Genomic DNA, 16,084 nt, shown 5'->3' on the forward strand with positions numbered 1-16,084 from the left:
TGGTATCAATTTGGGCATCTGTTTCCCTGTGGATAAGGTTTCAATTTGGTTAGGTGGCAAATTCATTGGCAGCTGTTACTTTTTTCTTTTTGAGACGGAGTCTTACTCTGTCACCAGACTGGAGTGCAGTGGCGCAATCTTGGCTCACTGCAACGTCTACCTCCTGGGTTCAAGCGATTCCCTTGCGTCAGCCTTCCGAGTAGCTGGGACTGCAGGCACACGCCACCACGCGGGGCTAATTTTTTGTATTTTACTAGAGACGGGATTTCACCATGTTGGCCAAGGCAGCTCTTACTTTTTAAAATATCCCCCAAATCTCCTAGCACAGTAGTGGGCAGATAGTAAATGTTTGACATGGATTTGCTTGTCGGATTTAATTGAAAAACAAAACAAAACAAAACAAAACAAAACAAAACAAAACAAACTTTATGCTCAAGTATCTGAGCCAGGGACGGACCATAAACCCAAAGCTTGAGTTTGGTGCTCATTTACGTCTTGTCAAATCCTGAGATATAACATGCAATCCTGATAACTTACACCAAAATCATGCCAACTGTGACTCATTGCTCTGGAATTTCAGAAAGTCTTCCCTACTATTACCTGTCTTAACTTGAAGTTTCCTCATTTCTAAATCCCATTTCATGAAAAGAGGCCCTAGAATATAGTCTTCTGGAAATAAGTACCTCATCTTTCTTAAGATACTGTCATAAGGTTAAATAATTAATAAGGATATTCCAGAGCCTAACAGTGGTTAAAGGCGGATGGAGGAACTGGATTTTATTTAGAACAATTTCTCATGTGAATAAATGTTTACCTAAGGTAGTAAGCCAGGGAAGTTCCCTCAAAAATTTGGAGAGGAGACAGGAAAAGGGGCAGATCAGAAAAACAGGAAGGACATAATGTAACTTCCAATTTTAAGTTCTGTGCTTGTGTATATGAATTCCAGATCTGATGCAAGTGCAAAGGTTATGGGATTAAGGCATCAATCTTTTTCTAGAGTAAGTTTATTATTTATCCCTGCATTTCAACATCTAAGTACAGAGCCACAAAAACATTTGTTGTGTTGAAAAAACATTTTTGTGTAACTGGTCTTTTAAGAAGTAGTTTATTGATCAAGGTACAATAGGGCCCAAATTAAAATTTTGACAGTTCAGAGAGAAATATTGCTAATAATATTGCAAATAGTACAATATTAAGACAAAATGGTTGGATTACAAAGCGGTATCTGTGGGCTTGAGTTTTCACTCCATCATTAACCAGCCAGTAGTGGTTTGAGACACTACTCACACTCTATTGTCCTTATTTTCCTTTTTTTGTAAATAAGCATGTTAAATCTCTGGACTTTTTTCTAATTTATAAATCGTCAATTCTCTCTTAGATTAAAAAAATAGGTTTTCCAAAATACTTTCATTCTATTTCCTTTTGTTTAAGTAAACTTTAGGTGAATTATATCTTGTGGGAAAGATAAAGAATGTTCATTGTTTTCTAGGATTTACTAATTGAATTAAACTTCACTACGTCTCTAAAGAGGGTAGAGAAGAGATAATCTAACATTTATGGAATGCATAAACTTTTCACCTTCATTTCATTCTCCACCAAAGCATTATAAAGTGAAAATTTTCTCCATTTTACAGTTAAGGAAACTGAAGCTCAGAGAACTCAAGTAACATGCCTAAGGCCACAGAGCAGGTAGGAACTGGGCAGTGCCAGCCTCTGCTCTTGAGGTCTGTCTGACTTAAAAGCCTATGTGACTGAGGTCCATAGAACCAGGAGACTTCCTTAATTTTGTAGTAAACCCATATCTTTGGGCCCGGGAAGAAAACACAAGGTTTTTTTTTTTTTTTTTTTGGCATAGAGTATAAGCTCAGGCTGAGGGCAGGATGCAGGAAAATATCCTTCTGTAAAATAACTTTTTATGCCAGAACTAGATTATCATAGTTTAAAAATGATGAAATATAAAATTGAGCTTGTTGTATTTACAATTTTTTATTAAATTCTTGTAATACACTTGATTTTTCTAGAGAATATCTCAGAATGAACGCATTCTATACACTAGAAATTGATGAAACATTTTTGTGAGTATAGATTTTATTTTTCCAGCTTTATTGAGGTATAATTGACAAATAAAAATTGTGTGTATTTAAGGTACACACGATGATGACTTGATTAAAACTGTTTTTTCCAAACTAGAGATCCTAGCCTCTCCAACTTCCTAACACTCTGCCGCTCATGTACGTGATATCTGGAGTATGATAGGGGGCTTAATCTCAAACTTTATTTTTTCTTATAAAAAGTAATTTTCTTATCTAGAAATAATTTGGAATACTTTCTTAGATGAGAGCACACCACTTTATTCTCCCAAGGCTCCTCTACACATGCACTGTACTGCCTTTTGATTTAGGAAAGAATTATTTTTTTTCCCCTCTGAACTTCCCTTGTGTTTTGTTTTTATGTTCTGAGTTTGTGTTGGCTTTCAGCCTTCTGTTCCTTTTGTTGTGTTTGACCTGGTGCCAAATGAGAGTCAGCACTTAAGTTGTAAGTATCGTTTTCTAACACAGTGACAGAAGGAAAACTCCGCCTTCCACACCCACTACTAATTACCATATTGCTACAAAACATGACATTGCATCCTTCACCCATCAGTTGTGAATTTTTGTTTTCCGCAGCTCTCATTTCTCCAAAAATGTGTTTGAGCCACTTGGAAAATATGCCTTTAAGCCATTCAAGAACTCAAGGAGCTCAGAGATCATCTTGGAAGCTGTGGCTCTTTTGCTCAATAGTTATGTTGCTATTTCTTTGCTCCTTCAGTTGGCTAATCTTTATTTTTCTCCAATTAGAGGTAAGGAGGCAATTGTACCTAAGGTTACTATTTGCTATAATCCTCTATTTATTTGTTTTCTAGTTATTATCATTGTCACTCAGTATTGTTAGCAATAGTTGGAAGGAAGAGATGTGTATACATAATGTAAATACGATTCTAATATTGTCATGACATGGCTTTTGAAGTTTATCTAAAGGTTTTGAGATAAAAGGTATCAGAAAATGCTAAATGTTAGCTGCAGAACTCTGATAGAGAGAATTGGTTAAGCCAATTGACAGGGGCCTGTGGAGTATTTTTCCCTCCCTCTGCTATAGCTCTTGGTAGAACAAAAAAGGTAAAAATATGAATGAATATCAAGGAATGGGATGCAAGCTATAGTCTTATTTATGGAAAAGACTTAAAAAAATAGTGAAAGACAGGATTAAGTAAATGACAGGTGGTTTGTGTGTCTTTGAGGTGGGAAGTGGCCCTGAGCTAGGCATAAGAAGATCTGGATTCTGGTTCTGGGTCTCCTAATAACCAGCTGTATACATTTGATAAAGACATTTAATCTCTCTAGTTTGCAGCTTCTTTATCTAAAAAAAAAAAACAAAACCAAAAAACCGGTGGTAGGGGAATGGATTTATTATGATGTTTCTTCTAGCTATAAAATGTCATGATCAAGAATTTATTTAAGGGTAGTATGAAGAATAAATGCCTAAGTCATTCAAAAGCAGGGAACAATGACTTTAGATTGAGTTGATCAGGGAAGACTTCATGGAGGAAGGAGAAAGCCCATATCTATTTGGGAAGCCCCTGATGCTTGTCAGGAATTTCCCATTGAGATGCAGGCCAAGTTGTGGGCCTAGACAATGGGATGGTACACTGGGAATGGAGATTAGTTTTGTTCTTTACTAAAAAATCTTTCCTCACAGTTGACTACATAGCACTGATCAAAAAGAAAATAAGAGATGCTTTATTTATTTCAGGATTTAGCCTATTTCTGGCTAAATTTGAAGACTCTAAGTTTTGGGGAGAATAAAGTGGTATATGTCCATCTGAGAAAGAGCTGAAATGTGACTGCAGAAACACTTTTCTTAAGGGAACTGACCAGCAAAGATTTCAAAGATATAGTTCTACCACTTAAGATAAGTAAAAGTAATTGAGAAAAGATGCAGGAGGAAGCAGTCCCCTATTGATATTAATTTAGTGTAGGTAGAGCTTTGGCCAATTTTTCCACAGTAGCCCATTAATTTGTATTCCATAACTATGTACAAGGCTTATGTGCAACAGAGGCATTTCTAATTACAACCCTGCTCTCTCAAGAAATGTATGAAGCAGAAGTGTGAACTTTCTGGGTCAGTGAAGTTGAAAGAAAGAATTGTCAGAAATTCTTAGTGTCTAGATTTCTGAAGAAGAGGAAGGGTGAGAATAGCAATAACTTAAATTTGGAAATGCTTCTTTCTTCTAAAAATTATAAGATTAATTAGCCAGATAACCCTGAAGAACACTGAATATAAGCATCATCAGTTCCTACATATGACTCGGGAATGAATACACAGATGCCATTCCCAAAGGCACCCAGTAGTTCTTGCAAAGGGAAAGAGAAAGTCTAATAATGGCAGATCATCTGGGACACCTCTCTTCAGAATCAAACTGGATTAGTCCCATGTGTTTGAGCTCTGATTCTGGTTTCTCTCTCCTACAGCCAGTTTCTCAATGAAAGGTTCTGCCTCTAAAGATAACCCAGAGTTTGTTCCAAATTTGGGGAAGTATAAAATGTTTTTAGAATATTGTTCTGACAGGACACTTGCAGGATTTGTTTCTATGGGAAAAGCCAGTGGCCTGGCCAGCCATGCATGATATTAGCTTCTGCATTTCACTTTCCACTTACCTGTACTTCCCTTTCCCTACTGACCACAAATAAATATCTCTGGAAAAGAGGTCTGAGAGGCTGGCAGATAGTGATTCATTATGATGTGGCCACTTCCACATTCTCACAATACCCATGAACCTTGAAGTTTTATTTTGGTCTCCACTCTAGTTTTTATATACAAAGTCCCACTTTCCAGATTGTCTAGACACTACTTTAAAAAGTGTACACTTAAAAAAAGTGTAACAGTTTAAAAAGTGTTAGATGGGAAGCTTGGCTCCTTGGGTCAATTTTTTTCTTTTTTCCTCTCTTCTTTGAGAAAATATTTAACTAAAAGGATAGCTGTGATTCCAAGGAGTTTGATCAATCCCTCAGTGAAAATAATCTCACAGGAATTATCACTAAGAAACCAAATGTTCAGCAGCGTCTCCTGCTTCAGCAAAATAAAGGATACTTTCAGAAGGGGAAGTTGTACTTAAAAGCAGAGCAGATTTTATTTTCACTGATGATTTGATTAGGGTTGGTTTGGAGAGAGAATGATTGTTTTGGCCATTTTGAGCCCAACTATGTAAATCTAGCCTTAAATCAAGAAGAAGTTACAAAAGCAACTGATCCTTCTAAGCAAAAATAACTAACCCATATGTGTCTTTAAAAGTGGATATTTACTACTTCCAAACATCAGCAGAATTATAAATAGAAACTTCCCCCACAGAGTGGTAGGGGTGAGAGTTTTGACCCAGACAGGCTGGGTGTGGATCTCATTCTTGCGTTTTATTGGCTGCATGACCTTAGGCTAGTTACTTAATCCCTCTCATCCTCATTTCCTCATCTGCAAAATGAGCAAGCTAATTTTTATAGATTTGTGATAAGGATTAATGAGACAGTAGAGTATTTAACACATAGTAGGCTCCCAGTAGATGGTAGTGATTAATATTTGCCCCATTACTATTAATGAGATAATAATGGGCAAAAATTTAACAAAATCGTTTAACAATATGGATAGTCTTTGCCTACCTATATCACTCTCTCAATCCTAGACTATATCTCACAGCCAAATTGATGATTTTGCAATTAGATGGATCTTTAGTGGTGGCAATAATTAGAGAGTATCACAGTGATGGTCTCTGTAGCACTAAATAGACATAAAGCAGCCTGCGGTACATTATCTGGAATTTCTGACTCTGGAAATTAGTTTGGCCTTAGGTTGTCTATAGCTTTAGGTTTCTCTGAACACATCTCATATATGCTGGTAGATGGTGCAGATACTATCTGTGGCACATATTTTGGCACTCATTCATATTTAGATTGTTACCAAATTGCTTTGGGTGTGTAATCATGTCTTTGTAGAAAGATTATAAACTTCTTGAGAAGCAAGGACCAAAAATTACATTTGTTTCTCATGCTTACAATGCTGTACAATGTTGGGAATATGGGTGCTTAAATTGTAGTTCAATTCTTCATTACAATCACCATCATCACCCAAACAGCTAATATTTATTGAACAGGTCCAGGCAGGATATCTAGGCAAAGCCCTTCTTAAAAACGACCTCATTTAACCCCAACAACTTAAAAAAAGCCAGGTGCTACTATTTCTCCCATTTTATAGATGAGGAAATTGGGGTTAAGGGAGTCTTTGTCACGTCCCTATCATGGGTTGAACTAAATTGAATTTCAACATCTCTTCCAGGAAACACCAAAATGAGGATGAAATAATTGCAAGAGGCCAGGCACAGTGGCTCACGTCTATAATCCCAGCACTTTTGGAGGCTGAGGCGGGTAGATTGCTTGAGCCCAAGAGTTTGAGACCAGCCTGGGCAACATGGCAAAACCCTGTCTCTACAAAAAAATACAAAAAAAATAGCTGGGCATGGTGGCATGCACCTGTAGTCCCAGCTACTCAGGGGGCTGATGTGGGAGAATTGGTTGAGTCCAGGAGGATGAGGCTGTAGTGAACTGAGATCACACCACTGCACTCCAGCCTGGGCAACGGAATGAGACCTTGTCTCAAAAAAATAACAACAGCAACAACAACAACAAAAACAAGTGTAGGGAATCAAAAAATTTATTTCCTAGAATAGTGGCTTTCAGACTTTTTAATTGCACCTCCCTCTCAATAACATATTATCAGTATAATTCCCAACATTTGTATGCTAATTATCATACTATATACAACTACTAATAATATATGCACTAAAGAGATACCCAAAATAGATATTTATAAGGGTGAGCCAAATAATATGTTTAATGTAGCTCTCACAATGCAAAACCATTTTGCTTTCACCAAAATGTTATATTTTCTATAATCGTTAATATATAATATAAACATTACTAAAATAAGTAAAATATTTTAATGTGATAAGTGCATTCATTTTATTTTTTAATCTTTGCTTAACACGATGTGATACAGCAATTTGAAGTTTGATATGTTAATTTACCTTGTTTCATGATTTTGACTATCATGACTGAAAAATTACCCGACAAATATAGATTAAAATGGAAGAACACATCTTTGGATATTCTTATCATGTTATACCACTTAATTTTCAATCCATCATTCAATGATGGATGTCTCTCTTTCCTTCCTTCCACAACTAAACTCCAAGATCTATAGCTTTAACACCTCTCTTGCATAAACTCACTCACTTGCTTGTCTCTATCTTCATTATACTCTAATGACAAAAGCTCGACTGTGGAAAACCTCCAATGCTGATTAAATCCAACTGCTCTGGTTCTTTCACTGTTGAATATATCTGAAGAAAAACATAAAACTTTTTGAAAGGTCTTACTTTAAATTCACAGCCACTGCCTTCAAGTGGATTTCAGTGTTGCTCTGGAAACAACCCATGTTTCCCCAGTCCATTCACTCTCCTCTACTGGATGATTTCATACCTTTAGCTTCTCTTCAAACATCTAATAACTCTTCCCCATTCTCACTCTCCACTGATAACGTTGCCTCCATATTTCAAGAGAAAATAGAAGTAGGGAGAAAAGAAGTTCCAATATCAACAACTCATTGGCATTTGTGTCCAGGTATACTGTTGTTCTGTCTTGTCACTATGGATAAATTGTCCATGCACCTATCCAAGCCATCTATGAACTAAATCTTATCCTCTCTTACCTACTCAGGGACATTGCTCCAACAGTTCTCTCCTTGCTCTTACATATTATGCCTCATCCATTTTACAGAAACATTTCCATCAAATGGCAATAGAAAAACATATTGTCATTTCTCTCCTATTAAAACATAACAACAACAACGAAAAACCTCTTTGATCTCTCATCCTCATCCAAACTCTACTCATTTTTTTCTGCTCTCCCTACAGCAAAATTCCTCCAACTTCTCTTTTCCCATTTACCCTTAAATTTATTCTAAGCTTCTGCCCTCTTCACATATCACAGAAACTAATTTTGTCAAGAACTCCAGTGACTACCATGTTGCCCACTCTATCAGTCAATTCACTGTACTCTTCTTACTTGATCTATCAACAGCATTTGACATCAGCTGATCACTCGTCCTCCATGAAATTCTTTCTTTTCTTGGCTTCCAAACATCAGACTCTCCTAGTTTCCGTTCAGACTCAGCTTTTCCTTTCTGTTGTCCCTTGCTTGTTCTTTCTCATTCTCTGACCCCTAAACATCACAACGTCCCAGTATTTCTCTCCATCTACACCCACTAACTTGATGGTCTCATACAATCTCACTCCTTAAAACATCAACTATGAGCTTAAGACTCCTAAATGCATATTACCAGAGCTCCTTAAATTTCAGCCTGCTTGACACACTTACTTGGATTTATAATAAGCATCACAAACTAACATGTTCAAAACCAAACTCATCATTGTTCCCCTCCCCATTTATTCCTCTTACATCTTATCCATTTTAGTGAATAACAACTTTATCTTTCCAATTATGCAGGCCTAAAATACCGGAGTCATCTTTGTCTCTTCTCATTCCCTACCCCATATGCATGTCAGGAACTTCTGTTGGCTCTATTTTCCAACCAAGTATCACCATCTCCACAGCTAGCACCTTGGTCAGAGGCACCATGCTTTCTTGCCTAGATGAATGACTGTAATGATCTCTTAGCTAGTCTTACTACATTTGCCCTTGCCTCTGTTTAATTTGTTCCTAGCACAGCAGCCAGAGAAATCCTACAAAAGAAAGTGTGCAACATGTTTAAGTTCAAAAAGTCTTTTAAGCACTTTGCCATTAGGAAACCAATAACCTTTGGGTGATACAAAAAAATGTTTGTGGTTATGCCTTAATTTACTACAAAGTATTTTTGAGCATTTAGCATTAATTACTTGTATTTGGAAAATTAACCACACGGATGGCATCTTGTAGCATGTGAACTGCCTTACATTGCAATAGTCTGAAACTTGGAAATGTTTTTCAGGGTATCTCAGATACCGTATATGACATGTAGTTATCTGAATATTATATGTGGGTGGCTTCATCAATCTGAGTGGTAAATATTTCTAGGGCTTAATTTACTATTTTAAATAAAATAAACATAAATAGAAGCTTCGTTATTTTCCTTTCACATGCCAACAGATCACCTCATGCAGTCACTGGGGTGTGGAAACTGCTATTTTGTTGAAAAACTTTTAGATCCCAAGGTTGGTGGGGGGGGGTCCAAATCAAATAGTTGTCCTGTAGGTATAGATTAGGTAATGGAATGAGATCTTGACCTTTGTCTAAAAGACCCAAAAGGGAAGCTAGGTAATAAAAGGTAAAGGATGGAGCCACCGAACTTTAAAGGGAGGCTGAGAGGGCTGAGACATGGTGAAGGAGGGATTTTTTAATGGTTATAGAATAGTAGTTTGCTTCAGGAATCCAAAGCTCTAAATAAATCAATCAAAAAAGTTAATGACACTGTCATCATCCTAATCAATTCATCTTCTCTTTCCCCAACAGACTGCTAAGGAGCCCTGTATGGCTAAGTTTGGTGAGTAACCTATCTTGTATGTCTCTCACTTTTCTTAGTATTTGATGCAAGAAGGCAGGTGTCAGTGATCTCAAGAAAACCTGTATTTTCTTTTATTCATTTTTCAGCTACTATGTATAATTACTTATCATGTACTGGGCAGTTGCCGAAGGGCTGACGCTCTCAGCTAAACCAGGCAAAAGAAGCCCATGCCCTGATAAAGCTTATATTGAGGGCTGCATCTCTGGCCAGGAACGAACATCTCTCTTACTGGCCTATGAATCTGAGATCCAGGAATCTCCTTTTAATTCTGTGTTTTAATAAACACAACAAGTTTCAGATTTTTACAACCTTTCCTTAAAGTCTTTCTCACGTTTCACATATTGCTAATGTCCAGTGGAGTATGTGAGAGAGTGCCATTGTTGTTTCTAAATGTATAGAAGAGCAATGAGTTGGAAAAGTGGCCACTTCCTCTACTCTTCTAAGCTTAGCTTCTGAGTCATTTTCCCTTGTAGTCACCTGATATTTGCTTAGAAAACACACCAGTTTGCAGTTACACTGAGCCTTAGATTCTTAGAATACATGCAAAATTTCAGATAAATACATTTTTTGAAGTTGTTTATAGGTTTCAGGCCAAACATACATTTTCAATTGAGAACAGACCATTTCTAGAGTTAACTCTGCAACCCCTGTGTTCCTGTATAGTTTAAACCAGTAGGTTTCCTTGGCTTGTGGGAATTAGAAAATTTCCTTTTGCTTGTCTCTTTCTTTGTGTTTTGTTTTTGTTTTGCCCGTAAGTGGAATGGAATGCACGGTATGTGTGAAATTCTACCTTGATGTGGTAAAAGTTGAGAAACTCAAGTGATGCTAAGGTGGTCTTTAAGTGACCCCCTTTCACAGAATTAAATGGGAGAACTAATGACACTTCTTCCTGGTGACCTGCCTATTGCCTATTACATGTCAAGGAAGAAGAAATTTACTGGGCTCTGAACTCATTGGCGATACTGGGTGGCTTTGTCTTTTGTTCTAGTGATCGCTGTTTTCATTCTCCTCCAGAATCTACCTTCAGAGTCTTATATTAGTCATTTATATGAATGAGAATTGAAGTAAAAATGTTACCTCTTCCAGGGTGTTTTCTCATCAAGTTTTCTTTTTAATTATGGGACAAAGGACAAAAATTATGGAGAACTGCAGAACAGATAAGCATTCTAGGTGGTAAAAGCACCTCCTGGGGCTGTGAGATCACACTGCTGTGCAAAACCAAGTAATGTTAGGCAAACATTTAAGTTTCGTATGTGCTAATGAAAATGAATGATTAGGGCTTTACCTTTCCTTTACCATTTGGGACAGTATTGCACTAGGGATCCTTATATTTAAATAGTCAAGTTATTTCTATTTATAAACTCATAAATTTACCATTAGCTATTTTTGGGGGGTTTATTTAATGAATCCTAAGAAGGTCTTAAATGATATATACCTACAAACTGAGGAGTAGAGCCATAATTTAGACACAAAGCACCTGGAAGTATCGTTCAATCAATAAATATTTATGGAACATCTACCAGGTACCAGGGACTTTTTCAGGTGCTGAAAATACAGGAATGAACAAAATAGAGATATACTTGTCCTAAAAAATTTTACATTCGAGGTGATACAAGATGGACAATAAACAAATGAACAATTTAGTTTATAACATCCTAGACACTGACACACTTTATGAAGAAAACTCAAGCAAGGTAAAAGGAGAGAGTGATAGGAGAACACTTTTTAATATAGCTTAATCAAGGAAAGCCTCACTGATAAAATGATAAACAGCCAGTGGTATTTACACAGAAAATGCATGGAAAGGCATGGACTGCCAACCCTGGTTTTCAAAATTTTGGCTTGTGATGTCTTTCTCCATTAGTCTTTTCTTCTCCTTTCTTTTTCCCACAAATATTAATCGACAAGAGATGCTAAGTCACCTAACTCATTTTTCTATTCCAAATTCTTTTCCTTAGAATGCTCCAAGCAAGAAATACTCTTTGGATTTGCAATTTCTCTAAAACAAGGAGTAGATAGGTACTTAAAATAGAAAAATTCTTCTTGAAGAGAACTAGTGTAGATCAGGTAAAGAAACAACACATATGTGGTAAATAATTAACTACAATCTGGAAAAGGATGAAATAATGAAATAACTATGCTTTCATCTTTTTTATCCCTTGTATATTTCTTATAGGACCATTACCCTCAAAATGGCAAATGGCATCTTCTAAACCTCCTTGTGTGAATAAGGTGTCTGACTGGAAGCTGGAGATACTTCAGAATGGCTTATATTTAATTTATGGCCAAGTGGCTCCCAATGCAAACTACAATGATGTAGCTCCTTTTGAGGTGCGGCTGTATAAAAACAAAGACATGATACAAACTCTAACAAACAAATCTAAAATCCAAAATGTAGGAGGGACTTATGAATTGCATGTTGGGGACACCATAGACTTGATATTCAACTCTGAGCATCAGGTTCTAAAAAATAATACATACTGGGGTGTCATTTTACTAGCAAATCCCCAATTCATCTCTTAGAGACTTGATTTGATCTCCTCATTCCCTTCAGCAAATGTAGAGATGCCAGTGGGTGGATTGGAGGGAGAAGATTTTCAATTTCTAGAGTTTGTCTGTCTACAAAAATCAACACAAGCAGTACTCCTCTGCATGTGAATTTTCATCTATCATGCCTATCTGAAAGAAACTCAGAGGAAGAGCCAAAGACTTTTGGTTGGATCTGCAGAGATACATCATTAATCCATGATAAAATAAATATGGATGACAGAGGATATGTGCTTTTCAAAGAATTTTTATCTAATTCTTGAATTCATGAGTGGAAAAATGGAGTTCTATTCTCACGGAAGATTTACCTGCTATGCAAAAAGGATCTGGGGCAGTAGCCTGGCTTTGTTCTCATATTCTTGGGCTGCTGTAATTCATTCTTCTCATACTCTCATCTTCTGAGACCCTCCCAATAAAAAGTAGACTGATAGGATGGCCACAGATATGCCTACCATACCCTACTTTAGATATGGTGGTGTTAGAAGATAAAGAACAATCTGAGAACTATTGGAATAGAGGTACAAGTGGCATCAAATGGAATGTACGCTATCTGGGAATTTCTCTTGGTTTTATCTTCCTCAGGATGCAGGGTGCTTTAAAAAGCCTTATCAAAGGAGTCATTCTGAACCGTCACGTAGAGCTTTGTGAGAACTTACTGTTGGTGTGTATGTCTAAACATTGCTAATTATAAAGAAAGAGTAACCATTAGTAATCATTAGGTTTAACCCCAGAATGGTATTATCATTACTGGATTATGTCATGTAATGATTTCGTATTTTTAGCTAGCTTTCCACAGTTTGCGAAGTGCTTTCGTAAAACAGGTAGCAATTCTATGAAGTTAATTGGGCAGGCATTTGGGGGAAAATTTTAGCGATGAGAATGTGATAGCATAGCATAGCCAACTTTCCTCAACTCATAGGACAAGTGACTACAAGAGGCAATGGGTTGTCCCCTGCATTGCACTGTCTCAGCTTTAGAATTGTTATTTCTACTATCGTGTTATAAGACTCTAAAATTTAGCAAATTCACTTTTCAGGAAGCATATTCCCCTTTAGCCCAAGGTGAGCAGAGTGAAGCTGCAACATATCTTTCCTTTACCAGAAAACTTTTTTTTTTTTTTTTTCCTGCCTGAATCAGGGAGACCTAGGATGCTGTTCAGGCTTATCCCAACCAAATTCCCCTCTTCACTTTGCAGGGCCCATCTTAGTCAAATGTGCTAACTTCTAAAATAATTAATAGCACTAATTCAAAATTTTTGGACTCTTAAATTAGCTACTTGCAGGTTCTTGTTGAAAGGTATATAATATTACATTGTAAACAAATTTAAAATATTTATGGATATTTGTGAAAAGCTGCATTATGTTAAATAATATTACATGTAAAGCTATTTAAAAGAATTTTTTTTTGTATTTTGCGTAACAAAAATTGCTCAGGAGCATGCTAAGCCTGAGGCCAAGTTGTTTCTTAGTACGACTTTTTAAAAAACATCTGCTGAGTAGCTACAGGGCCAAAGACTTGGAGAGCTTGTTTCTGTTGCATTTGCATATCTTCTCAGGAAATTAAAGTGTGTCATACATATGTGTGTGTGTGTATATATATATATGTATATATATAAAATCTTGGTGTTCTTGATCTTTGTTGTGTTATAATCAATGTGTGCTGTAGTGGGCTGGTGCTAGCTTATAAGTGCATATTATTAAATTTTCAGGAATGTTGCACTTTGGTTATTAATTATAGGCATTCTTGAAATTGGCTACGGTGGGAGTATTTATACCATGTAAATTGGCAAACACCACACATTTTCCTTTTGGACAGCTAGTTCACCAGCACACCACTGTGAAACTCTCCTTAATGACTCCTCTCTGCCCCCGCTTCATTCCTGGGATAATCATGGCAGACTAAGGGAGAAAATGAAATTGTAAAAATTTGACATACTGGTGATTTCTCAGGGCAAGCAGAGGTCACTGCAGCTGCAGCTAGAGGGATGACTACCAACAGGTGACCTTTAAATTTTCCTGATGTTATAATTTTAGCCTTTGTTTTCAATGTATACTGTTTTCCTGTTTCTTCACATAGTAGTCTGCATTTTAAATCTGTAAAAAAACATGCTGATAACTGGATTGCAGCTGATTTATCTGTGGGTCATCAGACTAGAGTTAGTAATCCAGGGAACACAAAGGTACATCATAGAAATCTTTGCCCATATGAAACACTGTTTGGCAAGTGTTAGGCAGAAGTGAGAGCTGGATGCAACTGGCTTTTCATCATAGCTGTTCCCATTTCTGATGAGTTAGTCAACAGTTTCACTTTCTGACTTTTACCTACCTCCTTTTCTCTACACTGCCCACATTCACCATCAAAGCCATTGTCAACCCTTCTCACACTGTTTTTGGCTTCCATTTTGCCCCATCAAACGAGAGCATGCTATATGACTGTGGATTAAGTTTCTGCTTCTGAAGACAGCAGTTAATTGAAAAGCAATGTAATCTACTCAACAAACTCCTCAGATGAAGTGTATCAGTACATCCTGAAAATGAAATTCCTGCCTTTGTATTCCATCCCAACTAGGCAATTTCATTTGGGAGGACATATTTTTATTAGAGAGAAGGAGAAGACAAAATCTGATTGACTGACAAGTTAACAGTTTAGAGATTTCCATCAGGTTGAAGCTATAAATGATGCTTTGGCACACGTTTACTCTTTGATCCAAAACGATGCATGCCTATTCTAGGGTTTACTTGTAATTCTGCGACAGTCACTCCACTGATTATGACTCTTCCATGAGTCTCCCATCTATGCATAGGAAATTTGTACATATGCCTTGCCCCTACAAACTAAGAGAGTATGAGCCCACGTCAATGTAGCAAGATTCTCCTGCCTCCACTACCAAGCAGTTGGCCTTTCTTTTCCAGACAGATTTTTTGGGTGGGGTCAGACTAGTCCAGTATCAGTTTTAGCTGTATCAGGTGGAGGCAGGCACCAGTTCTTTGTATCTCCTAATTGCAAGAAATATTTTTCAAAGCTACTTTAGAAATTCCCTTGAAGTCTCCTTACCAGGCTTCGGGTTAGAAAATTTTATTGCTCCCGGTTCTTCCTGCAAAAGAAAGTGGGTAAGGACTCACAGAATGGCCACAGCTCTCTCTAAGTGTTGTCATCAATACCTCCTTCTCCCTCTTCTGGCTTCATTTTATATCTTTTTTTTTTTTGACAGAATCTCACTCTGTCACCCATGCTGGAGTGCAGTGGCTCGCTGCAGCATCTTCCTCCTGGGTTCAAGCAATTCTCATGCCTCAGCCTCCCGAGTAGCTGGGACTACAGGCTCCCACCACCAGGCCTGGCTAATTTTTGTATTTTTAGTAGAGATGGGGTTTCATCATATTGGCCAGGCTGGTCTTGAATTCCTGGCCTCAAGTGATCCACCCAACTTGATCTCCCAAAGTGTTGGGATTACAGGCATGAGCCACAGCGCCCTGTCCTCATTTTATCTTTCATCTGGGTGAAATGTTTACAAGTGAGTGGACGGAGGGAACTTACTTCCCTTTACAAATTCTGCATATTGCAGGAGGACGAATTGTCTTACTCTCACTTTGGTAACCAGGTACCAATCATATTGTGTCTGTGTTGAAACTGTCAACAAGAGTCAGATTTTAACACTGAGTTTTACTTATATGTCCAAAAGGAATATTAAGGGCTTGTAATAAAATGCAGGAATACAAACACCTCCAAACCATCATCACAGAATCAATAATAAAATAGGGCTAAATCAAAGGTAGAGGGAGAGGAAAATCATTGTTCAGAAAAGTTAGACTTAAGAACATTATTACTAATTAACATAAAACATTGCTTTTAATTTCTTGATAGTCAAGAAAAATTAGATAAAAAATTAGAGAAAATA

The 16,084-nt window shown here is 37.1% G+C and overlaps 1 protein-coding gene across 1 annotated transcript; it reads left to right on the forward strand.

Annotated features, from left to right (window-relative positions):
- Positions 1–2,450: 2,450 nt before the first annotated feature.
- On the forward strand, positions 2,451–14,308 carry TNFSF18 (TNF superfamily member 18). Its single transcript, XM_032160966.2, is given in 4 exon segments — positions 2,451–2,538; positions 2,541–2,839; positions 9,591–9,621; positions 11,819–14,308. Coding segments are annotated over 4 exon segments (765 nt in total). The 3' UTR covers positions 12,166–14,308.
- The last annotated feature ends 1,776 nt before the right edge of the window (positions 14,309–16,084 follow it).

The sequence above is a fragment of the Hylobates moloch genome, unplaced genomic scaffold (genome assembly GCF_009828535.3).
Source record: "Hylobates moloch isolate HMO894 unplaced genomic scaffold, HMol_V3 SCAFFOLD_8, whole genome shotgun sequence".
Classification (NCBI taxonomy): Eukaryota; Metazoa; Chordata; class Mammalia; order Primates; family Hylobatidae; genus Hylobates; species Hylobates moloch.